This window comes from Schizosaccharomyces japonicus (assembly GCF_000149845.2).
Source record: "Schizosaccharomyces japonicus yFS275 unplaced genomic scaffold supercont5.1, whole genome shotgun sequence".
Classification (NCBI taxonomy): Eukaryota; Fungi; Ascomycota; class Schizosaccharomycetes; order Schizosaccharomycetales; family Schizosaccharomycetaceae; genus Schizosaccharomyces; species Schizosaccharomyces japonicus.
This window is the reverse complement of record NW_011627860.1, coordinates 707,414-733,936: the sequence shown is the minus strand read 5'-3', so window position 1 is coordinate 733,936 and position 26,523 is coordinate 707,414. Positions and strand designations below refer to the sequence as shown.

General features: G+C 42.4%; 9 protein-coding genes across 9 annotated transcripts; 4 read left to right on the top strand and 5 right to left on the bottom strand.

Moving 5' to 3' along the window:
* Positions 1–1,057: 1,057 nt before the first annotated feature.
* Positions 1,058–3,022, top strand: SJAG_02432 (vacuolar serine protease Isp6). Its single transcript, XM_002173601.2, has one exon. It carries the CDS (start codon positions 1,412–1,414, stop codon positions 2,786–2,788), a length of 1,377 nt encoding a protein of 458 aa, XP_002173637.1. The 5' UTR covers positions 1,058–1,411; the 3' UTR covers positions 2,789–3,022.
* Positions 3,023–3,317: 295 nt separating this feature from the next.
* On the bottom strand, positions 3,318–8,996 carry SJAG_02431 (myosin type-2 heavy chain 2; the record flags this gene model as incomplete). Its single annotated transcript, XM_002173600.1, has 1 exon — positions 3,318–8,996. The coding sequence occupies one exon, from the start codon at positions 8,994–8,996 to the stop codon at positions 3,318–3,320; it is 5,679 nt and encodes a 1,892-aa protein (XP_002173636.1).
* A 59-nt stretch (positions 8,997–9,055) lies between these two features.
* On the bottom strand, positions 9,056–10,780 carry SJAG_02430 (esterase/lipase; the record flags this gene model as incomplete). Its single annotated transcript, XM_002173599.1, has 1 exon — positions 9,056–10,780. The coding sequence occupies one exon, from the start codon at positions 10,778–10,780 to the stop codon at positions 9,056–9,058; it is 1,725 nt and encodes a 574-aa protein (XP_002173635.1).
* A 780-nt stretch (positions 10,781–11,560) lies between these two features.
* On the bottom strand, positions 11,561–13,787 carry SJAG_02429 (sphingoid long chain base kinase; the record flags this gene model as incomplete). Its single annotated transcript, XM_002173598.2, has 3 exons — positions 11,561–13,240; positions 13,386–13,568; positions 13,673–13,787. 3 exons carry the CDS (start codon positions 13,785–13,787, stop codon positions 12,126–12,128), a joined length of 1,413 nt encoding a protein of 470 aa, XP_002173634.2. The 3' UTR covers positions 11,561–12,125.
* A 535-nt stretch (positions 13,788–14,322) lies between these two features.
* Positions 14,323–18,028, bottom strand: SJAG_02428 (valine-tRNA ligase Vrs2/Vas2; the record flags this gene model as incomplete). The annotated part of the gene is made up of 5 exons (XM_002173597.2): positions 17,263–18,028; positions 17,045–17,212; positions 16,888–17,004; positions 16,515–16,834; positions 14,323–16,465 (listed from the first exon to the last, which is right to left on the bottom strand). The coding sequence occupies exons 1-5, from the start codon at positions 17,335–17,337 to the stop codon at positions 14,323–14,325; spliced, it is 2,823 nt and encodes a 940-aa protein (XP_002173633.1). The 5' UTR covers positions 17,338–18,028.
* A 331-nt stretch (positions 18,029–18,359) lies between these two features.
* On the top strand, positions 18,360–19,865 carry SJAG_02427 (RNA-binding protein). Its single transcript, XM_002173596.2, has 4 exons — positions 18,360–18,416; positions 18,465–18,527; positions 18,630–18,731; positions 18,773–19,865. Exons 1-4 carry the CDS (start codon positions 18,393–18,395, stop codon positions 19,754–19,756), a joined length of 1,173 nt encoding a protein of 390 aa, XP_002173632.1. The 5' UTR covers positions 18,360–18,392; the 3' UTR covers positions 19,757–19,865.
* A 362-nt stretch (positions 19,866–20,227) lies between these two features.
* SJAG_02426 (AGC/AKT protein kinase Sck1) lies at positions 20,228–23,288 on the top strand. The gene is made up of 3 exons (XM_002173595.2): positions 20,228–20,616; positions 20,700–21,387; positions 21,439–23,288. Exons 1-3 carry the CDS (start codon positions 20,404–20,406, stop codon positions 22,590–22,592), a joined length of 2,055 nt encoding a protein of 684 aa, XP_002173631.2. The 5' UTR covers positions 20,228–20,403; the 3' UTR covers positions 22,593–23,288.
* A 156-nt stretch (positions 23,289–23,444) lies between these two features.
* Positions 23,445–24,188, top strand: SJAG_02425 (nuclear transport factor Nxt2). The gene is made up of 5 exons (XM_002173594.2): positions 23,445–23,491; positions 23,534–23,616; positions 23,673–23,744; positions 23,795–23,896; positions 23,955–24,188. The coding sequence occupies exons 1-5, from the start codon at positions 23,485–23,487 to the stop codon at positions 24,060–24,062; spliced, it is 372 nt and encodes a 123-aa protein (XP_002173630.1). The 5' UTR covers positions 23,445–23,484; the 3' UTR covers positions 24,063–24,188.
* On the bottom strand, positions 24,002–25,522 carry SJAG_02424 (nucleoporin Seh1). Its single transcript, XM_002173593.2, has 2 exons — positions 25,356–25,522; positions 24,002–25,256 (listed from the first exon to the last, which is right to left on the bottom strand). The coding sequence occupies exons 1-2, from the start codon at positions 25,423–25,425 to the stop codon at positions 24,277–24,279; spliced, it is 1,050 nt and encodes a 349-aa protein (XP_002173629.1). The 5' UTR covers positions 25,426–25,522; the 3' UTR covers positions 24,002–24,276.
* Between the last annotated feature and the right edge of the window lie 1,001 nt (positions 25,523–26,523).

The following is a 26,523-nucleotide window of genomic DNA, read 5'->3' as shown; positions in this document are numbered from 1 at the left end:
GGGTCCCCCATTTAAAGCAATGATTTGGTATTGTTTCCACAATTTACGCAGGTAACGAGACTTTTGGAAACATATCAATCCATTTCAACCACGGGGAGAGTAGAATGCAAGGGGCGAAGTGTTGATTATTCATCCATGTCTAAAGAAATCGCTTCAGAAGCACAAATTTCTCTTAATAAGCAAACGTTCCTTTAATCATTACGCTTATGTAACTCACTCTCCTGTTATCAACTTATCATTTTAGCCATAGTAATCACTAATTAAGTATCTCTTATTCGTATAAGATTTTTTTCGCTAACAATTGCTACTGCATTTATAGTTACGAGACGCCGCTTTAGCGCATTCAAATCCGCTTTGTTTCTTGTTGAGCAAAAGTCACGTTGTAGAAGTCGTCTGTCAATTGATTCCAAAATAAAGCCTTCAGCATTGTTTACGGTTTCTCACGAAACGACAATCAGCATCCCTCTGAATATTCTATTCATGCGTGCTTTTTTCACTGGTACAAAAGGCCGCAATTACGTAAGAATTTAAGATTCCCGATTTCTAGACCTTACTCGCACAAGTTGTATTCAGTCTATTCAATAAATCAATACTATTGTCAGCCAAAGTTGTTCAAACGGGACCTAAGCATCAACATAAACCATGCTTTGTACAGTATATGATGCAGATCACCTGCAATGATCTGCATATTCTGATCGCCCAGCCTGCAGATCATTTCTGTCTATTCGCTAAGCTATCTGCGTTATCTTCGCATTAAGGGAGGTTGCGACGTCGGTAGCGGAATCTGCGAGTGCTGACTCCGAGAAGGGTTGTGCTAGTTTTGTTCGTTATTCAACATTTCTTGTGTGATAGATAGTCATTTAGTACGTGTTTACGTAATCTCAATATCCAATTTCTACAGTATGTGGCTACAGGTGCCGAGTGCTGGTCATCTATTCGGTTACCTTTTCTACCTTATCGCGCCTTATAGTAATAAGTGACGTAATGCATCTGAGGTCCAGAGCAGTTTAACAGACTGTTTCAGACATTGCCATGAGGAAATTAGGAAAATCGAATTAATAATATAACGCATATAGTTCATGATATGATAGCATTAAAACTAAAACCGCCTGAATGTGTTGTATCTTGGGTGTTGGCTGTTTTCAGTGGCACTATCTCTGCTGGCTTTGTTATAAGGGTTAGGGTACAAAGCCGGGAATAGTACATAAGGAGCGGCTCGCCTCCCGTAGAACCATACCGTATCACATACGCACACGAAGCCCTCATCTTGACAGTTTCCATCGACTGTCAGTTCCATTCGTTGTGTCCGACTCAAAAATTACTTGTTGGACAGCAATTGTGTTATTTTCTTCTGTTTTTCTCTTCTAGAACTCCCACTGCATCTTTTGATCAATTCTTTTAATTGAGCGTCATGACTGGTTTCTTCCCCAGCATTTTCTCTGCCTTTGTGGCATTCTCCGCCTTCACGTCTGGTGTTCTCGCCATGCCCGTGGAGGGTGGTATTCGTAATTTGGTCAAGCGCCGCGGCTTCAAGCCGTCTGCCGGTGCTGAACGCTTTGAAGGATTTGCTTCCGCCGACTCGGCCCCTCTTCTTTCTTCTTCCAACGCCGATACTACCGGCTTGGAGTCCGAGTACATTGTCTTGCTCCAACCCAACACCGAAGCCGATAGCGTTCATCGACACCTTCAATGGGTGAAAGACCTTAGTCGCGAGGATGCCGAGATGCGTGCTGTCGACGCTTCTTTGGATGGCATTGACGTGATGAGCTCCGTTAAGCACGTTTATGATTTGAGCGACCTTGGTTTCCAAGGATACTCTGGTCGTTTCAGTTCCTATGTACTCGAACAAATTCGTCAACATCCTGATGTTGCCATTGTTGAGCGTGATCAAGTTGTCCGTGTTCAGGACCAGATCCAACAATCAAACGCTCCTTGGGGCCTCGCTCGCATTTCCCATCGTGAGACGTTGGATGCTGATACTTTGACCAAATACGAATACGACAGCAGTGCTGGCGAGGGAGTCGAGGTCTACATTATCGACACTGGTATCAACACCAACCACACTGAATTCGAAGGCCGTGCCGTTTGGGGCAAGACCATCCCTACTGGTGATGCAGATGTTGATGGTAACGGTCATGGAACCCACGTTGCCGGTACTGTTGCCTCAAGAGCCTATGGTGTCGCCAAGAAGGCTAAGGTCATTGCCGTCAAGGTTCTTCGCTCTAACGGTTCGGGCACTATGTCTGACGTTATTTCCGGTATTGAATGGGCTGTGAAGGATTACATTCGCAAACTTGTGAAGGGCAAGAAGAACACTTCTATTGCCAACATGTCCCTTGGTGGTGGTCGTAGTATCATCCTTGACTTCGCTGTTGACGTTGCTGTCCGTTCTGGTGTTTCGTTTGCCGTTGCTGCGGGTAACGAGGATGACGATGCTTGCTATTCCTCCCCTGCCGCTTCAAACCTCGCAATCACTGTTGGTGCTTCGACCATCAATGATGCTCGTGCCTACTTCTCCAACTATGGTGACTGTGTTGATGTCTTTGCCCCCGGTTTGAACATTCTTTCTACTTGGATCGGTTCCAATGTTTCCACCAACATCATCTCTGGTACCTCGATGGCCACTCCTCACATTGCTGGTTTGGCTGCTTATCTTGTCGGTTTGAATGACACTTTGTCTGTTTACGATATCAAGGATCTTATCCTTGACTTGGCTACCAAGGATGTTCTTTACGATATCCCTGCCGACACCCCTAACCTGCTTGCCTACAATGGAATCAGCGCCTAAGTAGGTATCGACGGCGATTCATGAAATGTATATAATGATGACTGCTCTCTCATGTGCCTTACTGATGTTTCATATTTTTAACAATAATCTCAACGTTAGGAAATGGTGACCAAACTCTTTCAATCGTTCACTCTAACTGTTGCCTTATGATTTTTAACGTTGTCACAATAAATTACCATTTTCTATTAATAACTTAACAAAACGATAATCGTTGACAGAGATGGGATGAGGTGCTAGTTAGGGTCATTGGTGCGGATTTCTAAAGTAGATATCACCTGGTCCGTAGACTATGCGAACTACTAACAAGTTTCGGTAATGCTAATAAGAGGAATGTTATAAATAAGTGTGTAGGTAGACCAGAAAAAAATGAATGTTGTATGAAAATTTGAATATATGTAAAGGCATGTACAAAATTGAAAATTGAAAACGTCGTTAACTCATGAAAAGAATAAGGCCCGCCAAATTGCAAATACCGCGATAGACCTGCTGACACGGTTTGCACATAGTTTAAATTTAAAGCAAAACGCGATCAAGGTGAAAAGTCCAGCGAACGAGACGTTCGATCAGGTTGGTGAATATCATCCATGAGAAAGCGAAGTTTGGCATTCCGCTTTTCAAGACGAACAACTTTACTTTCAAGCCTAGTGCGCTCATCACTTAATTGTGAAATCTGTGACTCCAACCGACGAATTGTTTGGGCGTTGTTCCGTAACAAAATATCATCCTTGGATTTTTGACGTTCTAACATTACAGAAGCTTCATGAACCTCAGACAATTGTTTCTGAAGTAATTTGACATCTTTTAAGGTGGATGTCGACTGTGCTTTGGTGTCCAACTCGAACAACTTAAGCTCCAACTCCTTCTTTTGGCTTTCAAGTAAACCGAGCTCACGATGTAATCTCAGGTTTTCCTCGCGGTGTCTGTTGCTATCAAGCTGTGTTTTGTTGGCAAATGTTTCGGTTTGTCTCATTCGCTCAAGGATAGATTGCATAAGTTCTTCTTTCTTAGAAGTCTCCTTCCGTAAAAGAGCAAGCTCTTCCTGAAGTTGAACAGATGAAGAATCCCCATTCAATTGTCCATAAGCAGTATCAAGTCGTTGAGTTAGTTCTTCAATCGTTTTTTCCAAAGCATCATTCTTTTGAATAAGTTGACGAGTCTCGGCCTTCATCTGTTCCATCGCTTGACGCATTACATGCAGCTTTGCAGTAGAGTTAGGTGTTTCAGAAAGCTGGAACGATTGACGTGACAAACGTTTAATCTCCTTTTGCAACTCTGTATTTTCACGCATTAAATTTGACCGACTTAGCACAGCTTCATCCATTTTAACACGTAATTCACCAAACTCTTTATTAAGAAGTCGCGACTCGTTTCGCAGTTCAAGATTCTTTTCACGTTCCACCTCTGCCTGCCGCTTAAGGAGTGCAAGTTCTTTCTGGTATCTTTCGTATATGTTTTGCTCCTGTTTTTCTCGATCCTCCAAATCTTGAGTCCTCGTGCTGTAGAAATCCTCCACTTGGTGAAGCAGTTTATCACGTTGACGTTGCAGCTCTGCCATTAAGGAATCCTTCTCCTCAATGACGTCCTCGACCTCACGAAGCTTTGCCTCTGCAGCTAAGTACAGCTGCTGATATTTGGCGCATACTTTTTGATTTTCCCGCAAACTTTCCTCTGTATCTTCGAGCTGATTACGCACAAGGTTCTGAATTCTTTCCGCTTTTGCCATAGCTTGTAAACTGCGTTCTAACTCTTTCTTATACTGCATAGGATCCACTCCAGCCTTAATGGATTGATAACCATTCCTAGCACGTGCGTTTTTGTGTTGGAAACCCGCCCCAAGACTTAAGGACTTCTGCAGTGTTGTGACATTCTGTTTGTTGTTTTCGTCATCAAACATTGAGTGACACGTAGAAAAAACATCGTCAGTGAGACCAGCGAGAGTATTTAGAGAGTGAATTGAAGGACTAGGCTTCAATTGATTGCCGGTAGGGAAACGCTTTTGTCTCAAACTGGAAAGTGTTGCGGATAAACCACCGACACTGAATCCTTCTTCGCTTAAATTATCGAGGAATTTAGTGAGCTGTTTTATAAATGTTTCCTTATTAACGAGTCCTCTCGAAGCGGCTTGATCAAGCTTTTGAATAATTAGTGATACTCCGACATCCTTCGCAGCAGCAATATCGGCACTGGTCGGGGAAGTTATTGAATTTCTTTCGAAATTTCTGATTAAAGCATCGACCTTTTCTGAGCGTTTAGAAGGCGAATCAGGTAAAGATTCTGCATATACTGCAGGAATGGCATGCGCTTTTACTGGACTAGAGCCGGTTGAATAAAAACGATGTAATAACGATACTCCGTTCTTACTGTCATCAAGACTCTTTGACAAACCATGAGAAATAGAAGGATTGACTTTGTTGGTATTAGCCGAAATACGCAGCTTTTCATTAGAGACAGAATGGGTTCCCATTCCAGTTGCATTCAGCTTGTGAGGAGGGCCCATAACTTCATTGACATTTCTTTCAGACAAACTTCGGCTAACAGACGGCTCAACAGCATCATTTTTGTACCTCCAAATATCATAGTGAGTTTTCGTAGACTTGCCAAAGGGATCCGTCAAAGTCCGATTATGTCGTCTTTCGTTACCAGTATCAATAAAAGAAAGATCTCCAGAAGCGCTAGGCTTGGAAATATCACGAGAATTGCTTCTGCTTCTACCGGAGTACAACGGGCGTTTTTCTTGCTTCTCTGCCTCCAATGACTTAATTTGCGTTTCAAGCTCTTTGACTCGGTTTTTCAAGCCGAAATTCTCATCTTTTAGATCAATCTCCGTCTTGATACTTTCATCAAGAAGACGCCTGTTCTCACTAATGCGATTGTGCAACCGAGACGCTTCTTCTGTTTGCAAGGATCTTAGCTGCTGTATCTCATCAAAAATGGAAACCGTGTCCGGCTTCGGATGTTGTTCTTCACCAGAGTTGGCGGAGTCAACAAAACGAGAATAACCATAAGCCTCCAACAGCTCTTTTAACTCCTTGGCGGTCTCCGGAGAGGAAGTCGTTTCCACAATATCCGCCAGTTGTTTTTGAAAGGAAGCAATCTCAGACTCACGCTTTTGGTACATGTCTTCAGCATCAGACAGACTCTGAACCAATTTGTTCATCTTGCTATTATATGACGCGACATCACTGTTCAAGTCTTCTGTGTTCCCCAAGACAGACGTGGGTGTCAACAATTGGTCAGTGACATCCTTCTCGCCGTACCTCGAGTCCTGTCCAGCGTTTTGCACTGCTTCGTTGCAACTGCTTTGCTGAATATCATGGTGACCAGATTCCATTGAATGTAAAGCTGCTTTAAGCTCTTCCACCAAAGTTTCCTTTTCAGCAAGAACGGAGATTTGCTGTTCCTTCAATGAAACTTCTTGCTGTAAACGTTCATTACTTTCCAAAAGTTCTTCATTCTTTCTGGATAAATCTTGCTCAAGTTCCTGTATCCGCTTCTTTAAGTTCGCGATGAGCTGATCCTTTTTCATAGAATAAACTTCGGAACTGTTACCTAGCAAAGGTTTCATACGAAGAAACAACTTCCACCAAGGAGAGTTTGAAAACCGCTGGAGTGTAATCAAGTTCGATTGAAGCAACAAAATAGCCTCGTGTTTATGGCTTTTCCGATATAACCGCCGTCTGATTATAAAACCACGTGCGATAGCAGAGACAGAAGTAAACACCTTCTGCAAAACTTTGTTGCGTCTATCCTCAAGGTTGGCTAAAATACCTGCCTTAAAGAATACTTTGGTCGAACCTAGACGATAGTCATGTTTGTCCAAGTTCAATTCTTCAATAAGTTTTGAAGTAGCAGTTTTCGGTTCAATAAAACCAATGTTTCGGAGATTCGAAAGAATTCCGTAACGTGAACGAAACTCGGTATAAAACAGACGATTTGGAAAGCCTGAACGTGCTATGCGAATACCTTCCAGTACACCGTTGCAGCGCAATTGATGTAAAACAAGTTCCTTGTCAATGACATGTGAAGATTTCTTGTTGTTTGGCAAAATGCAGCGCACAAAGTGTGGTTGTGTGGCCTGCAATTGATTCATAAGATCTGAAAGTTGTCGCCGATGCCGTTGGGAAACAGTGCGAAACATACCCTTTCGCTCAATAGAATTTGAAGTACCGTCCTGCATATAGTTTTCCACGAAGAGATTCGCAACGTACGTGTTTTTTGAAGATGCCAGTAGTAAAGCTAAGCTTTCGTTGAGCGGATCCCTGTTTTTCTCAAGCCAACCTTCCGTGTTGTATTCCACGTCAGAGGCATAGTGTGTGAGAATAAATCCATCACTTAAGAACTTAGTTGGTTTATATTTTGTCGATTTACCCTTCCAGATTGAATGAAGCTTTTCAGTAAAAGTCGCGTCTGTGGCCATGGGCATAACACATTCTTCATCCAAGCACGAGAAAATACCAACGGGGTCAGACTTCTCAATAATATCGATAGTAGGTTGCAAATCATTGCCATAATCCACAAACGACCACTCAATGTTTTCGCGTGAATATTCTTCTTGTTCCAGAATAAACATATAATGATTAAAGTATTGCTGCAGCTTTTCGTTCGTATAATTGATACAAAGCTGTTCAAAACTGTTGTGGTCAAAGATCTCGAAACCGGCGATGTCCAGGACACCGATAAAAAGCGTACTCTCTTTAGTAGTGAGCTGCAAAACTTGGTTCAAGCGTTTTACCAAGTTACTGAATATCCGTTCATACAAACTCTTTGAGAGGGCTTGAAGCGAATGAACTACTTGTTGCTTTGTTCGAGAATGAACAACTAATTCCTTACCCGCTTTTGCCTTAGGATGTAGAACAGAGGCGGTGAATTCGGGTACTGAAACACCTAAAAGTTTACAGAGAGTATTCACTTGCTCTGTGTTTCCAAAACGTGCCTGGCCAGAACGATCTCCGCAAACATTGAGATTGCCAATGTGAAGGATCGAGGCAATGACTCGAAAAAGATCATCCGTATCAGTATCGTTAAATCCGATCGTCTTTAAACCTGAAACCAACTCATTAAAAGACTTGCCATCATCTATGCCTTTAATGTGCTTCCGTCCGCGCTTTAAATACTCGTACTGCTCAAAAGAACGAACAAGATCTAGCGATTCTAAAGACTTTGAATCCAAGCCTTTCAGCATTTGATAAAATATATGATAATTGCGCTCAGCAGCTGACTGCTTGATAACACGAGATTTCTCTAAGAGATACCATTCCAAACTGGCACCTGCAATGGCGCCCGACTCGGTAAATGAGATGCGAATGAATTTGCCAAACCGAGAAGAGTTGTTGTTTCGAACTGTTTGAGCATTTCCGAAAGCTTCAAGAATGGGATTACTCATTAAGATTTGTTGCTCTAGTTTTCCAGAAGCAATGGAGTTCGGACTTCCAACAATTGTAGTTAAAAACTGGATAATCTTTTTAGTTGTTTCTGTTTTACCAGCACCAGATTCACCAGTAACAAGTATAGCTTGATCTTTGCCTTCAGACAACATTGCCCGATAAGCAACAGCAGAAACAGAATAAATATGCGGCGAGAGTTTTACCACATTACTCTCGTTAGCATAACGCTGAATAAAGTCGTTGCCATATATAGGTAAAGAGCAGTAGGGATTTACAGCAACCATGAACAAGCCAGAGTAAGTGTAAATTTTGTCATGAAGATACCTTTGCTCCAGATTGTGTACAACTGACGGTTCATTTAAATGTGTCAACTCTGCCATATCTTCGACCATGTCGAATTTCGGCGGGTTCACTGGAAAGACAGACGACTGAGGAACGACAGCTATAATTCCTGTACGCTTATTTCGTACGGTAACATTGCCTGCTGAATCATTTGCACGCTTATTTTTGCTGAACTTTGAACCCGTAGATTGCTGACTGTCGCTGATTGCAGCTTCACGTTCACCTTTCCGTTGTGAGTCACATTGTTCAGTAGAGGGAACTACCTCTGCGAGGTAGTACGTTTCCTTAACGTCTGTAACCCAAACTACATTGGGTTCATTGAACTTGACTAGCGTTTCAGGTCGCGCCGCTTCTGTCATGCTTGTGTTTATCGGTACCATATCCCCTGCACATTGTTTTTCTGGCAAATCCCTGCTCGAGTCTTCTCCGTGCATGAATTGGGTTCCGTGAAGAGCACTTGGGTACACATTTACAGGTGGCATGTGTCCCACTTAGTAAACATCGTTGTCATAGTAACGGAAGGCTGTGAGAGTAGTAAACACTAGTGAATAACAGCATTGGCAAAGATTGCAGAAAGAGGAGGACAATCGTTTTCAAATTCAGATGGAAGATGTAGTCGACCATGCACTCTTGCAAATGCAATTCTTGTATGGGTTTGAGCAATTCGTTTTTTGTTAGCTTCTAGTAACGGAATCTCGGCTTCTAACCACCGCCGTAAGGCCTTGGATTGCACAGTGCCAATGAGGTTAGTCGGCATGCTTACGCCGGCCATGTCTTCTGGAGGTTCCATTTCTCTGGCTACATTATCTTGAGTTACACGCAAACGTAGCATACCAGGCAAGTTACTTGGTAACTGACCTGTCAATCTTCGGTTTGAAGACTCGAAGGAAGGATCCGTTTGCCGCAGACACCAAGCATTAAAATTGGCAGTCCTCGAGAGACTGGTTTTGGTTGCCGTTGAAAATGGGAGCGCTGTGACGACGTGACAGCAATCATCAAAAACCTCGTAAACAACTTTTGTATGCCGGCCATCGTACTTATCGTTAGCCATTTTATGTGCAAGGTAACAAATCTCGTCGCGAATAATTTCAGCGCCTCCTGAAGTAACCATTACTGGGCATAACCCTCCTAAATTCGGCATGAAGACGGGACTAACAAGTGGATGTTTCAGCATATGGTTGGGTGCGTAGTATTGCACTTGAAATGGGAGGCGACGAAGAATGTCTGTTAATACGTTATTGCCATCAATCGGTAACCGCGTATTACTGTCATCCAGCTTCTTAACAACATCAAGAATTTCATGGCATTGATCTATGCATTCAGTTAATTTGAGTTTGTAATGATGATAAAGTTCCTTGTCGCTCATGTCATTTAAGCTTTTTGCCGACTTCGGTAAAGTTTCTGCTAAGAGAGAAGGGTTAGAAAGATTTGTAACCGGCCATAATTTGCTAGCACGGCTGTGAAAGCCACAAGGCGGAATGTAGTCCTTGGTGGCTTCACTCGTTATGGACGGAAAACTGTGTGTCAAGTCTACCCACGGCGATTCAAGAACGGCGCCTGCAGGAAGTGGAAGGTTTTGATCACGCAACAAGCATAACATAGTTAAAGCAACAGAAGCACCTGAAGAGTCGCCCATAACCACAATGTCTTCTGGTTTTGTGTAAGTGAGTAAATACAAGTACGAAGATAACGCATCATGGACAGAACATGGTGCAGGAAACTGAGGGGCAAGTCGAATCTCTGGAGCGAATGCTTGAATACCCAATGTGTCCATGTGTTGTTGAATATGATAAGCATTCACCTTGACAGTACTCAGAAAATGAGCGCCTCCATGAACGTAAAACAGGACCTTGTTATTTCGATATTTTTTATGTTGTTTCCTGTGCTTCATAGACCATGAAATTAACTTTTGTTTTCGGTAAAGCCACCAATTAGGCCCTCCGAATTCCCTTAGTGCTTCGGGTCCAAGAAATAATCGAAGACGTTCGGCTGCATTATCAATACATTCCTTGCTTATAGTCACAGGAGAAAACTTATATTTTGACTTATTGACGAGAGAACGGGAACAAAAAGTTTGGACGGCCCCGACGGGAAATTTCCTGCTATCGTCAAGAAATTGCCGCACCAAATTGATGCCAAGTTGCAACGGAAATTCAACATCATTGTCGCCTTTTTTCTTAAACAATCGCCGCCAACTATCCGAAACAAATGTCCCTAGTCCAGAGAATATAACGTCCCAAAAAACTAAATCCGATTGAAATCCCATTTCCAGTCAGATTTAACAACAAAAAATTAGAATAAAGAGAAAAAAAGAGGACAAGAAGACACTGTATTAAGATTAAATTAAGAGGATTCAGTGAAAACGAGAGAATTAAGACGCAAACAGGCGTTACGGATTTGGGGTTGAGGGATGAATAGTGGGATAGTGAGAGGCTAGGTGGGGGTGTAGTGTTAAGTAATAGGGGAATATACACTAGAATGTGGGGCGGAAGAATGCCGTTCATTGACAGAATCCGGTAAATGCTTAGATTGAATCGGCCGTATTGAAGCGACCAAAATCTATTAGAAACGTCCAATCGATGCAATTGCACATTGAAGATCGTTTTTCTTGCATTGTCTTTTGAAATAGAGTATTTTTGGAATACCGCTTAGAAAGTTACGAGTCAAAACCTACATTGAAGCTGTAAAGCGTGTTTGTTCTATACTCCGATTTTAGTAATTAACTCAACATTTAGAGTAGACGAATAAGATTCATGTCAATAAAGAAAGGCCGTTGGGGAGTATTATAATCGAGCGCAAATGGCCGATTTGCGACTCGCTAAGATAAATTAAACGAGTCCTTGCGAACATGTTTTGGAAAAACAGAACATTAAATAACGGGTTGTATATGGATTTAACGTTTCATGTCCAGCTTTATGAACTAATCTACAAATTGATGTGATCCAGAATGACAGGCTGAGTAACCCTATCAAAGGCATATCAGTATTTGTCCATGTACATCGTCGATTCATTGTCAAATCATAGCGTTTTAAGTGAAAAAACACATGATAGTGAAGTTACTTAGAAGAACTACCTTAGCTCGCACTCTTCGGATTACTCCAATTTATGGTCGCTTCAAGACCCATTTTATAACTATAAGTTTCAATTGACAGTGCACTGCCTAACACGCAAACAAATCAACGTTTACTGCATATACAACATTGTGGTAGCTTTCAGCTGCATTCTCAAAATCAGAAGCATACGTAGAAAATTCACTACACTAGGGAATGAAGAATTGCCTCTGACGAGAGATGAAAGTCGTAAGAAAGGACGAAAGAGTACTCATCAACAGTTCAAAATAAAAAACGACGGAAGAAAGAAATGAATAGAATGGAAGGATAGGCAAAAGGAAAAGAGCGGGGTTTGTGATTGCGAAAGTGCCCTGATAAAAAATCCAGAGCAGCAAGTAAGCAAAACAGAAAGAACAATGGTCATGATCAGCTCATGATTTTGGAGAAAGCGGCATATAAACCATTATCGTTGATAATAAAGGGCCTGCAAAATGGCGACTAATTGGAAATTGTCACGGGGCTAACTCAAGCAATGGATCCGCCGAAACGCGCTTGAACAGACTAGATCGGGGGGAGAAGAAAAGAGCCGAGGGGACTTAATGTTGTCCCTAAACTTGGTAACACTTCGCATTGAAAAGGAGCCACAGGATAACTTTCGCCATCCAACGCAAAAAAATGTGAGCTTTCCGTGAGTATTGGCGTAAATCTAAATGCTCGAACTTTGTAATACTCAAGGGTATCATTATAGAAATGCTTTCCCGTTTCCACTTTGGAAAACATGTCCATCAAGCTAGAGCGGAAATCGGTGCTGCGCACTATTCCAATATCAATTGTACCATCATCGTTGCGTACAGTGGGAAACATTCGAACATCAGGAGCAATGTACTGCAGTTTTCCCGCACAAAAAACAACCAAGTCTGGTATATCAAGAGAGACCCAGTTCTCCGGAATTGGGGAGGTCTCGTCTCCGTACTGTAAATTAGTCAAATCTCTGTCTCGTTGTAATGGTTTTGGGATTTCCCGTTCCAGAATTGAGCCCGATGGGAGTGTGCGTAAGTACATCCTTCTTATTTCCTCTCTATTTGATGACACAACGTCCATATCAACACGGCATTTCCAATCTGGCGTACGAAATAGACGCATCAAAAAGCCAAGAACAGCCCGGTTTTCGCCCATGAAACGCAAGTTGTCTGTTCCAATATCCGCATCCGCGACGATACCATAATTGGCAGTGAGAAATGACACGCATCTCTTGCCTTTTTGCGTGAAAGATAGCAGATCGTAGTGAGTAGGAATGCCTTTAAGGATACGAAAGGCGGCCAAGCCAGGGTGTTTCGTTTTAGTGGCATTAAACCCAAAGGCATTACCAGTACCTCCCGGGATCATACAAATAGGTGTTTCAAACGCTTCAAGATGGTCCTTTCTCTCAGCGACACCATTCAGAATTTCGTGAAGCAAACCGTCACCACCGACAGAAATAATAGCATCGACAGTGTTAAAGTCCATTTGTCTGATGACTTCCCGCGCATGGTTTTGGTATTCAGTACATACAATCTCATATTCGCAGTTGCCTGCAGCAAAAATGGGTTCAGCTTGATTCTCCCAAATTTGTACCGCTTGTCCTTTTCCGCCGAAAGGATTAATAAATACTTTAAAACGTTTCTTTATCTTTGCATCTGAAGAATGTTAGTCCGCGGAATACACACAGAACGGAGAGAATGAATTATTATCCCCGAGCATATCAAGACTCGTCATAACAGGTATCAAGCCACAGGAACAGAGAAGTTCTCTTTATGACTACTGCCTAACTGTATTGCTTACCTTTATATGCCATATCGACGACTGTGTCGCAAAACTCCTGCACATCGGCAATACCATCGATCTTGCATTGCTCCACTTCAGCTTGTTCTGATTTAATATACTTCAAAACCGCCGAAGATTGATCCCATGGATGAGCCCAGAGGACATAACTCAGAGGCAGGTTAAGATCACCCGTGTCAGAGACTAGGAATGGTTATTACGGAACTTTTTTCAAGGAACCTTTATTTTAGATATCAACAGTGCGGAAAAATAAGTTTAATCCGTAAGACGAGACACATACGACTTACCAGTGGAAAAACAAAACCGCATCTTTCTTGAGTATGTGACAAATGCCGACTTCACGCGGAGCATGTCCGTGCGCTCATCAATCACAGTTGCGCCGTCAATTTCTCCCCAATTCATTGTTTCTGCATCTACAGGTCAAACTTATGAAGAAGATTAGTTCACTCTTGTCCCTCAGCGTGGCTATATTCACGTTTTTTTTCAATAGTTCAATTTCAACTGTACGCCAACCTGGTGGTGGTGCCGGCATTTCAAATGTCCCGTCACTTGAAATCTCATGGTGAAGACGATCATGGGCAGAGGGGCACACTATATGTTGCCGGTCGATACGGAGATGAGATCGTGTCTCGGGAATTGGAGTTAGATCATTGAGGCGTTTATTCACTTGTTCATCGTTTACGTCTTTCCTATGGAATTTGTTATGACAGTATCAAGAATATGATAGTTCCTTTGAGTACCTGCCAGCGAGGTTATGTATGTAGTATTTTTATAATGAAATGAAAGTAACTTTCGACGGAGGAATGGTGCTTCGATTACCATAATTATTAATTTACACTAAAGGTGATGTCGAAATCGAAACTTTATATGGCATTGCTGATGATTCTCCGAGAAGGATTCTTGTAAGTGTGTTAGCTGGTTATAAACACTCACCCATTTATTCTGGCCTCAGTTTGTGTAACATTGCAAGAAGTTCTTCACGGATGGCGATCTCTCGTTCTTGAATATGAAGCGGTGTTTTATTTTTGTCCAGCTTACTGATTCTTTTCTCAACGGTAGCTAGTCGATCATGAATCTTACAGAGCTGGTTCTCCACGTTAACAGATGAGGAGAGCGTTTTTCTTGACAGTCGGTAACGTAAAACTGTTTGGCTGGATACAACCAGTTTTCCAAATGCTAGATCATTTTCTGCCTTCAAGTTTCCAAAGAATAACCGACAATGACACCCAATTTCCAGATCTGTTTGAAATTGTGAAAGTGCAGACAAATCGGTTTCGACATATATACTCGCATCCTTGCTTGACTGCTGTATGTTTTCCTCCTTAAGAAGTCTTCGTAAGACTTTTGCAAGGTTCATAGCTTCGGTGACAACCTGTTCCGCTTGCTCATCTATAGGATACGCAAGAAAATCTGGTTTTGGGAATGGATGATCAACAAGTAGCATTGGATCATTGGGCTCAAAGATCGAATGTAGAACCTCGGTAATTTGTGGGATTAAAGGATGAGCAACGTTCAGTATAACTTTGAGCGCTTTGTTAAGAAACGAGACGTAGAGGATTTGCTTTTCTTCACTTTCGTTCAAAAAAGCAGCCCTACTCAGTGTGACATAACTGTTGCAAATATCGTTTACAAGAATATCATAAAGTGCCGGAATGGCATCCTGAGGCTTGTTCGCAGAAAATGCATCATTACATGATTTTAATAAGCGACCGATTTTCGATCGAAGACCACGAATCAAAACGGGATAAGTTGTCTGTCCTTTAAATGTAGGCTCTTTTGTTTGTGAGTAATGAATACTAACAAAGCGAAAAATATTCCAAAGCTTCGTTACAAATAAATGAGCATATTCGAAATCTTGGGTGTCTACATTTAAGTTGTGTTCTTTTCGTAATACACGTAGCAGTCCGAATCGTAAGGCATCAAGGCCATATGGTCGAAGGCCGTTGGGGTATTTCAATCGCAGCTGGCGTATTGAATTTTCGCGTTCCCTTTTTGTAAGATTGCTAGAACGAAGTTGTTGTACCATTTTCTCTGAAGTTGTACCTTGGACTACATCTGTCGGGTCGATAACATTACCCAGGGACTTTGACATTTTTCTTCCTTCTGCATCGCGAAGTAAAGGATGAAGTGCGATCTTTTTGAAAGGGATTTTGTTTGTAAAATGAGAGCACAGAGTCGCCATTCGGACTATCCAGAAAAATAAAATGTCCGAACCGCTTTCTATCAAAGCAAGAGGTGGAATTGAACTCTTGCAATGGGGCCACGAGAAGATGGAAATCGGAAGAAGCGCTGAAGAAAACCAGGTGTCGAGTGTGTCTAGATCTTGTTGTACTGGTCTCCCGTTTGACTTTTCTAATGCTTCACTTAAATTTCTTGCTGCAACCCATTCATCTGTTCCTAAAACCTGGTAAGCCGGTATACGATGGCCCCACCAAATCTGGCGGGACACGCACCAATCTTGCATAGAATTCAAGTGTTGTGTCCATTGTTTTAGAAACTTTGAAGGCTGTATATCCAGAGGCTGTGTCTGCATAAGACTTAAAACTTGGTTACCAAGTGGCTGCATATGTATGTACCATTGTGGAAGCAAAAAAGGTTCTATGAGATCACCAGTCCTGGAACAAAACGAAAGTGTTTGTTCGTGTTCTTTAACGAGAAGCAAAAGCCCCATGCTTTGTAACTGCTCGACCAAAGGTACTCTTGCAGCTAAGCGATCCATACCAACGAACATTACGGGAACATTCATCAGCGTACCATCGTACGCGATTGATTGCTTCTGTCGAAGATTATGTCTACACGCAATTTCAAAATCAACAGCACTATGTGACGGTGTTACCTTCATTGCGCCAGTACCGAAATCCGGGTCCACAGCTATATCGCCAATAATGGGTAACTGAACAGTAAGGTCAAAAGGGTGATACACGTATTTTCCGATAAACTGTGTATACCTTGAATCCATTGGATTGACTGCAATTGCGACATCACCAAACATCGTCTCAGGTCGTGTGGTAGAAACAACGATATACCCATCCGAAGAATCAGTTAATGGATAGGCAATGTTGTACATATAACCGATAGGACTATGCCTGTTTTAGCATCGATTGAAATCGAGAAGGTATTATTTCTTACACGTTTGTATCTCCGAAAGTATATGTTTGCCCGTGTTTGACATCCATATGGGTAACTTCAATATCTGAAATTACGCTTTGAAGTTTACAGGACCAATTCACAAAGCGCGATTTTCTGTAAATAAGTCCCTGTTCGTGCAATCTGACGAATGCATCAACTACTGCTTCAGACCGTATTTCGTCCAAAGTGTAATACATTTGACTCCAGTCGAATATGGCAGCCATGGATTGTAGCTGCTCTTTTATTTTTGCTCTGTAGCCCGCTTCCCAAGTTTTTGCGTACTCAAGCAACGATGAGCGACTCAGTTCGCGAGGCCTGCTCTTTGGATCAGTAAGTTAGCGTGATCTGAATATAAATACTGGGTTCATTTTACCCCTATCCTTTCTAGGTTTTGTTCAATAACGCTCTGAGTTGCGATACCCGCATGGTCCATACCGGGAATAAAGCGAACCTTCTTTCCAGACATTCTCATGTAGCGACATATTGCATCCTATAAAGATCAGAATTTTTTAGAAATCACGAATACATACCTGTATTGCGATAGTTAGAGCATGACCGATATGCAGCTTGCCTGTAATGTTCGGGGGAGGCAGTAAAACAACTTCGTCGTCATCACTTAGGCTGTTCTGTTCTTGATAATGTGACGAGGCATTCGCTTTTTGCTTCAAGACGTAAGCGTAAGCACTTTCAATGTATGACTAAATTACGTTAACATTTTTTGCACAAGACGTCGAATTGATGAACATACAGCTTGGTAAGGTTTTAATTTTGCGGTACGATATATTTGATGAGTATGAAAATGTCGGAAACAACGTGAAAACATAATTGAAATTTGATTTCAGAACGCTCATCAAAGAAAAGCCATAAAAGTGTTTAATTATGAAAATGGTACCATAATTTCCTTTTAAGTTTTGAAATGCAATCTTTACCCAGTGAATAAAACTCAGCTGAATTGCAATACAGCAAATGATTGCTCAATATGTTCGAGACGAGGAGAGAGTGAATAGATTGTTAAGTTTGAGGTCTTCCAAGGACGAACGTCAAGTTCTTTATATTTGAAGTGCGCCCAAGGAGTACACAAGCCAAACTGCCTTAGAGAAGAAGCAGCAGGCTTTTGAAGAAGCGAAATTGAAGAAAAGGTGCGCAAATCCCTAAGAGGTAAAGTTCCAACTTTGAGACATGCTGAAACCTTGAGTTATTACTACAAATTGGGGGTTGTGATATTTCAAAGGAAGAATGAGATATAAAATGGTTGTCCTAAATAAATGAATCAGATGATTTGATGACAGGGTAGCATTTAGCGGGCATAAATTGGTTGTATATGGAGCTAATAATCACTACGATTAATGTTTCATCAAATTAAGTGATTAGCTGTAATAGATATGCACATTATATTATTTTTTGAACGGTTCAGAGCCAGCAATGTGACTTGAATAATTGTTTAAAGCATTTATTCGATTGCACTTGGTATTCATTTTAAGCTATTCTCCATTAAAAAACAGATTAAAGATCGGTTAAGCGAATGTAAAGTTCATTGCACGGCAAAATAACGGGTAAAAATAGGACTTTTTTTTGATAGTAAATATAGTTTAGTATTGTTTTTGATAATGATATACTAGAAAAAAGAATACAAAAACTTAATTTAAACACATGAATAAATTAATAAATAAATCCGGAAAATCCAGAAAAAATTACGCACACATACAGAAGCTGAACGCATTCGTTATAGTGTTTCTATTCAACCTTCAAACGCCTTGGGACATCTTTAATTATTTCAACTCTCGCTTAAGTTCGCCTAACATCGCTTAATCCTCGCAAACGATTGAGTGCCTTAGTGAAGGAGTAACTGGGCAGAGTTACCAGGAACCAGCAACAACAATGGGAGGAATTGGAAAGAAAAGAGTGCGTTGAAACGCGTTTAATTGATTGTAAATGCTAATAAGAATTTAGTCAAAGAAAAGAACCCATCTTAAAAATGATGCTACTGCTTCTGGACAGAGTATTCCGAAGTCGGTAAGTGTTTTCCTCAAAATCACGAAGAAATTAATTCTGAAAATTATTTTTACTGATAATCTTCATTCTGGCTGTTTTGGAGCTAACGTACCTGTGTTATAGATGGTTATTCGTACCGGAGCATCAGAAGTTGGCAAAAGTTTGTCTTATCTAACTCGCGATATTCGACACATGATGGAACCCCACACGGCAATTCGTTTAAAGGTACTTTCTTTTTAAGTCAATAATGTGCTAACGGTGACTAGGAACGTAGAAGCAATAAGCTGAAAGATTACATAACCATGGCTGGTCCATTGGGTGTTACACATCTTCTTGTTTTGTCAAGAACCGAAAAAAGTCCGTACTTGCGTTTCATCAGAACACCACACGGTCCTACACTTCACTTCCGTGTTGTAGATTACATGCTGAGCAAGGATTTGCGTCGTATGCAGAAAAACCCGAAATCTCCTACTACGGAATATCTTACTCCTCCTTTGCTTGTGATGAATCACTTCAACACAAAGTCTTCTAAGGAAGCTCCCCATGAAGCTTTGATGAGTACTATGTTCCAAAACTTATTTCCTCCATTGTCTGTGCAGAGTGCGAACATCAATTCCGTGAGACGTGTTATGCTCTTGAACCGTAGAGAGGACGGTTTAATTGATGTTCGCCACTACATCATTACAATGAAACCCGTTGGACTTTCTCGGCCAGTCAAGCGTCTTGTAAAGGCACAACAGAACCCAGGCAATATGCCTGATTTGCACTCCGTCCAAGATATTTCCGACTTCGTCTTGAAGGGTGAGGGTGCTTCTGGTATGGCCAGTGACTCGGAGGTTGATGAGGATGCTACCGTTGAGGTGGATCGCCCTGCTTTACCTTCATCTCTTGGCGACTTGGGCGACATTGATGCATTGAAGCCGCGTCAACAAGCAGTGAAACTTGTTGAAGTTGGTCCTCGCATGACCCTCGACTTGGTCAAGGTCACCGAGGGTGTGTCTGACGGAAAAGTCTTATACCACAAGCTGGTGCAGAAGACAGAGAAGGAGTCCGCGGAGCTTGAAAAGCTGCACGTCGAGCGCCGTGCTTTGAAGGAAAAGCGCAAACGTGAACAAGCTGCCAACGTTGAGCGTAAAAAGGCAAGCAAAAAACGCAAAGAGTCCGATGTTCACCAGGATAAACCTGCTGAGGATTTCGGTTCAGATGCAGAGGCAGAATCTGATGAGCCATCCGGAGAGGATTCCGCCTAAGCTCGTCGAAGTCAAATCTGTTGGCTTAAAAATATAAAAGTGGATTTTTGGTGTCGTTAATTTAACGCCTTTAAAATAATAGGCAGCATTTGATAGAAAAATGTATTCGGTTTCTATGGGTATATCTAAGGGGAATGGGCAGAGAAAAAGAGGATCCTCGCACGTAGAGCTTATAGTTGTTCTGCAGCAACTAAAAAAAGTCCATGCGAATCTCAATGGGCCTTACGATTCTTACAATCTCTTTGATAACTAACTCTGTCCTACGGCAGTTCTCGTCGTGTTTCTTACAATGACACCTTTTTCTCGGCAGTCCCTGTACTTCTCTCCCCTCCTCACTACTCAGCTCGGGTGCAAAAAGGCAGTAGTACGGCACCTACTTCGGCATATGAATCTCCTATCTTGTTTTATTTCTTAACTCATTGCATCTCTTCCCAGCCGGCCTTACACCCACAGCCCCCACCTCACCTATTCTCGGTGTGGCCGCTGTGTGGACACAGACGGTGCGAGGTGTGCGGAGACGGGAAGAGACTTCGGTACCAGAACAACACACTCCCTTTGTCGACTCAGCAGGGAGGGATAAGTTCATCCATCTTCCGTCTTTATCATAATTACCCATATTCGCACCAGGGCTCCATCGGTCTGCCACAATGACCGAGTTCGCCAAAAGTTTGTTCCATGCGAAATGTCCATCTCCTACGCAGATTCCCGGCGGTTCGCAGCAGAATCGAGAGGCTGCTAATATTTTCTATGACCCAGATGCCACGCCGACTGCGTCTTCTGGCCCATCTCCTTCTTCGAGCTTTGGTTCCTTTCGAAAACCAACACTGTTAGATTATCGGCAGCCGTCCATTCCACATTTGGTACGAAATCATTCGCATAGCTAGTCCAGAAACAATGGGACGGAAGGGCGCGTTTTGAGGTTCGCTAACAGAAAAAAATTTAGGGCCTGAGTAAATTAAACAACTCTAACCAATCCTTGGCAGTTGATAAATCCTCCGGTCTTAAAAACAAAGTCCATTCTGACTCACATTTGCGTACTAAAAACAACACGTCCAACGAAGACGTCGCAAACGGTTCATTCCCTCCAACATATGGCCGTTTAACAGTGAAACTGTGTGAGGCCCGTGACCTTCTTATATCTGAATCACGAGCCGAGCCGTATGCGGTGATTTCATATGAAAAGAACGACTTCGTAGTCGACGCCAACACGTCTCAAGCTCCATTGTCATCATCACTTTCGAGCCGCAGTATTTCCATTCCCTGTAGACCGCGGCCGATTGCGGATCCAAGTCATCACAACTCGTACACACAGCTGCACTCACTCGATCTTTCGTACTCTGCCTTACGGTGTCCCAAGTGGAACCGTGAAGTCGTGTTCGATGTCGCCAGACCGAGCGGTGAACTTTACATCAATCTGTATGACCGCTGCAGACACGACGCCTTTCTCGGCGGTGTGCGTATTAAGCCGGTATTTGTGCATGAGTACATGCATGAATCATGGTACAAGCTTGAACCATTTGACATGGGCATCCCCATGGACGGGGAGATCTTGGTTCAGACGATATTCGAGCGTGTTGAACACAAGCACTACGGTCCCGAGGACTTTAAGGTGCTACGCCTGGTTGGAAAAGGTAAGGACGAAAACGTGTTTATCAGTCCATCTCATACTAACACTTTCTTAGGAACCTTCGGACAGGTTTACCAAGTCATGAAAAAGGACACAAAGCGTATTTACGCGATGAAAAAACTTTCAAAGAAACTCATCATTCGGAAAAAGGAAGTCGCACACACCATTGGCGAGCGAAACATTCTTGTGCGCACGACGATGGAGGAGTCGCCATTCATCGTGTCACTAAAGTTCTCCTTTCAAACAGCTACCGATCTGTACCTAGTGACTGATTATTTAAGCGGAGGCGAGCTCTTCTGGCACTTACAGCATGAAGGCAAGTTTCCTGAACCCCGTGCGAAGTTTTATATTGCAGAACTCGTCCTGGCCCTTGAACATCTGCACAAACACAACATTGTATACCGGGATCTGAAACCCGAGAACATTTTACTGGATGCGAATGGCCATATTGCTCTTTGTGATTTTGGCTTATCCAAAGCAAACCTGTCCACGAATTCTACGACAAACACCTTTTGTGGTACGACGGAATACCTTGCTCCTGAAGTCTTACTGGAAGAGGGTGGTTATACCCGGATGGTTGATTTTTGGTCTCTAGGTGTACTGGTTTTCGAGATGTGTTGCGGCTGGAGCCCATTCTATTCCGAAGATACGCAACAGATGTATCGGAACATTGCCTTTGGTAAGGTTCGCTTCCCCAAGGATACACTTTCTCAGGAGGGTCGTAACTTTGTCCGGGGATTATTAAATCGTAACCCTCGACATCGGTTAGGCGCGATTGGCGACGCGGAGGAGTTAAAGGAGCATCCTTTTTTTAGCGACATTGACTGGGATGCTCTCGCGAAGAAAAAAGTTAAACCGCCATATAAACCGCATGTATCTAGCGAGGACGACGTATCGAATTTCGATACCGAATTCACCAGCACAAATGTGTCTCGATTGAACGATCACAACGACCTTGCTCAAGCGAGCACTCCCATCTCAGATACAATGCAAGACAGATTTAGGGGCTTCACGTTTGTCGACGACGATGAGGCTCTTAATGAAGAACTCGATAACCTTTCTCTCACCCACCACACTGACGAACACGATGCTAGTCATACATCGCTCTCGAACTCCTCCAATTTGACTCGCAGTACGACGCTCAATCTGCAATCCAACGGTGATGATGATGATGAGACAAGTCTTTTTGGATCAAAGTTCGATACTTAGGTTGAAAACGATTTGATTAATCACCGTGTGCGCTTCACGGTTTTCGTCTCCTTATCCTTTATATATTCCTATGCTTATGACAAACTAGCTTTATCAACCTTACGGTTTCTGTTGCTTTACATTCTCATACACTCGACTCTTTTTAGCCTGATGCACATTTACGGGTCCTTTGTCGTTTCTACGTTTTTGTTGTGTTTTCTTCGTACAGAAAGATACAGGCGTTCGATTCTTGTTACTTAACTGACGCTTACTTAGCTGGTCTGCACTAAAATGTCTAAGCCTTTATCATGACACACATACACAACTACCGGGCTTGATCCTCAAACAAGGTTTGTTTCCCTTGTATTATATTATGGTTGGTAAACGCATGCGTTGTCATTCACACTTTTGTTTTTGAAAAGTATACCTTCCTCGAACTCTCTCGTTCATGACTCCCTTTTATCGTTTTTATTTCTATATTCCGCAACCCATCTTCCATTCTCTTTTTTACTCAAGCCTTTTTTACCATTGTTGACTCAATCGCTTTTACCGTCCAAATTTGGGCTTACTATATGTCTTTTCCTTTTTTGTTTCACACTGTTGTTCGCTTGCCATCCTTTCACTATCTATTCCTTCAAAGCTTGCGACTTTCCCAGTTGTATTATTTCACATACTAGTAATGTTTTTCTATAATAGCAAATCCGAATTTGGTCCACAGTGGTAGCGGACATGTGCGAAGCTGTAGAAAAGAAAGCTTTCAATTGTTTACGACGCGCCCGCGTTTGCATTAAGAATGGATTTAGCGAGCTTCTCGATTCGAGCTTGCGACGTTTCAGCGAATCAACTGTTGACTTAGAGTATTTCCACGTTTTTCTTCGACTTAGCAGCTTTGTCCAACTACCAAACACAAAAGATGTCCGGTATGCAGTTTTTGACCGTTAGATACTAATAGAGAATGTCAGATTTCAACGCTTTGGCTACTCAGTTCACCACCTTCTACTACCAAACGTTCGACGCTGATCGTTCTCAGTTGGCTCCTCTCTACGTACGTTTACTGGTTTTTATTACCGATATGAGTGCTTGTACTGACTTTGTATTTAGAGAAATGAGTCTATGTTGACTTTTGAAAACACCCAAGTTCAAGGTGTTGCCAACATCACAGAGAAACTTTCCGTATGCAGTGACGATCGATCCTGAACCCTCAATTCTAACATAACATGCAGTCTCTTCCCTTCCAACGTGTTCAACACCGTGTCTCCACCTTGGACGCCCAACCCACAGGTCAAAATGGCAATGTTATTGTCATGGTCACTGGTGAGCTTCTGGTAAGTACATTTGTGTCATAGCCCATTTGTGTACGGTATACTAATGAATACCGTCTAGTTGGATGAGGAGCAAAACCCTCAACGCTACAGCCAAGTTTTCCATCTTGTCAACGACAACGGAAACTACTTTGTTTTGAACGACATCTTCCGCCTTAATTACTGCTAAACTAGTTCTGGCAAGGCACATGATATAACAATATAAACATTCTTTATCAGCTCAAATTAGTAGTATGTGATGGAGAATAAAAGCTTCGTTATGAGAAACTCCTTTTCGAAAACATGATTTTGTCATGTCTTGTTAATATTAAACCTTTCTCTTTATGTTTTTACAATCATTAAACAAGGGTCTAACGTTGCCGTTGCCCAATCGACATCCAAAGTTAATTGCTAGAAAATGATTTGTTCTCTCGTTGAAGAGATATAACGGAAATGCAGTTAAACTGGTTGGCATATGATGTTTTCCATAGACGCACACATCCATCGTCGCCACTGGTGCTCAAGATGGTGCCTGTAACGTTGAATTCACAACGCCAGACCTGGCTCTTGAAATGATCGTAGTTTCCAACAAGCTCAACTTCCACATCTTCGGCTTCAACATTTGAGTTTGTCATTTCTCCATCTTCGTTTTCAGACACGCTGTCGGTCATGAGGTATGGCTGAACAGCGGACTCAAAGTTGCGATTCAACTTGAATAGACGCAGTCTGCCATCCTTGCAGCCGGTAGCAACAAGATGGTAATTTTTGCCGAGACTTGGGGCCCAGGCGATGTCGCGAACCAAGTCTGTGTGACCATCAAGTGAGCCGACCTTTGTCCACTTGTTTTTTCTATTATATGAATACAGCAGGACTTGGTCCATACAACCGACGGCAAGCATTTGGTTGTGCCAACGAGAGGGACACCAACGAACGCAGAAAGAACACTCGACATTGCGAGAAGGTGGATTTTTCATTAAGCCAAACTCTTCTAGCAGTGTCCAGCTTGCCATGTTTCCAGGTTCTATGGCTTCGTAAATACGAACAGTAGCATCAGCAGCTACTGTTGCCAGTTTACAGCCCAGACGGACAGGAGCAAAGCAAATATCCATTACAGAGCTTCGGGCATCCGTTAATCTAGCACTTTCCACCCATTTCTTCGTGTCTGCTTCTGCTTCTTGTTCGGTGAATATGCGTACTGTACGGTCCAAACTGCATGTCGCGACTGCTTGTCCATATTCTGGATGGGCCCACATTAGACGCAATACACTTGCGTCTCCGGCTTTGAATGTCGCAACGGGAACCCATTCCTTGGTGGATTCATCCAAATCATATATTTTTACATGTTGGTCCGCCGAACACGTCGCCATGCGTTGTCCATAAAAATCTAGCAGATGTCAGTAACAAATCCTTCTTTTCTCCTAAATAAGACATGTAATGTAACCAGGTGTTTCCTGTGGTTCTTCAGTTCAACAGCACAACTTACCGTACGCGACATCAAGAATCACATCCTGGTGATTGGTATTAATTACCCTAGTATCAACTGTCTGCTCCATGACAAACTTATTTTTCTATAACGTAGTTTTCCTTCTGTTGTTCCCCCGCGGCGGAGATGACATGCTCGGTAGAGTGCGTCAAATCACGGAAAACGAAATAATGAAACAAGATCAATTATCACTAGAGTCCATTAAAATATATAGTGAAAACTAATGTTGTGTATAATAGATAGATACTGATAATTACGGTACTACTAGTTAGTTTTCCAAAAAAGTTTTTCGCATCACTATTACTCGGTAATCGTTGCCTCTCCATACCCCCACAGTGACTGCTCTTCCCCACACGGAATCACTATAAAAGGGCACGACTCGCTCCACGAAAAACCATCGACGATACTCCATAGGATCATTTCTATAGTATACGTCCGGCTTGGGTTTCCTAACCTAGCCACAGAACTCAACACGGATGATGATTGGAAGCACCGTTGCCCGAAGAGTGAGACAATTCTTTCTTCGGGAGGGAGAGGACATACTCTTTTGGGTTATTCCTCTCCCCCTTCGGCGATGATCTCTTACACTTCGGGTTTCTCGTCCTTTGGACGGTCCCGTCGTGTAGGGCAGCTGGTGTATTCTGACGTGTAGAATTCCTCTTCTTATCGACTGTAATGGCCTTGCTGCTTCAGACGATGTGATGGGGATGACTGTGGTGAAGCGAGTAGCGTAGTTTGGGTATAGCGTTTATATGTTGGAGTCGAGCGCGTGCTGCGAGAGGATTTAATGAGTGCGGTTTCTTCTTGTCTTTGTAGAGTTTCGTACTGCAGGTTACGTTGAGTCGCGACTTTACCTTGATCCCACATTGTCTCCATGATACCTCCTTATCCTGCGATTGGGCGAGTCCTCGAGTGTGTAAGGGTCCCCGCTGTGTTGGCTTTTGTAATGTCGCGTTAAAACTAGATAATACAATTTAACGAGTTACAGTATTGTTATTGCTGCATTCTTGTACTACACTATTGAGATTAACGCTGTCTCGTATTCACCGCTAAAATGCAATAACGGTGCGGTAAACATCCATAAACAAGTTGACGTATTCTTTCAAAGTTCGTTAAACGAAATAACGTTCTTCTTTAGAATGCATTGCTTCGCTTAATTAAGCTCTAA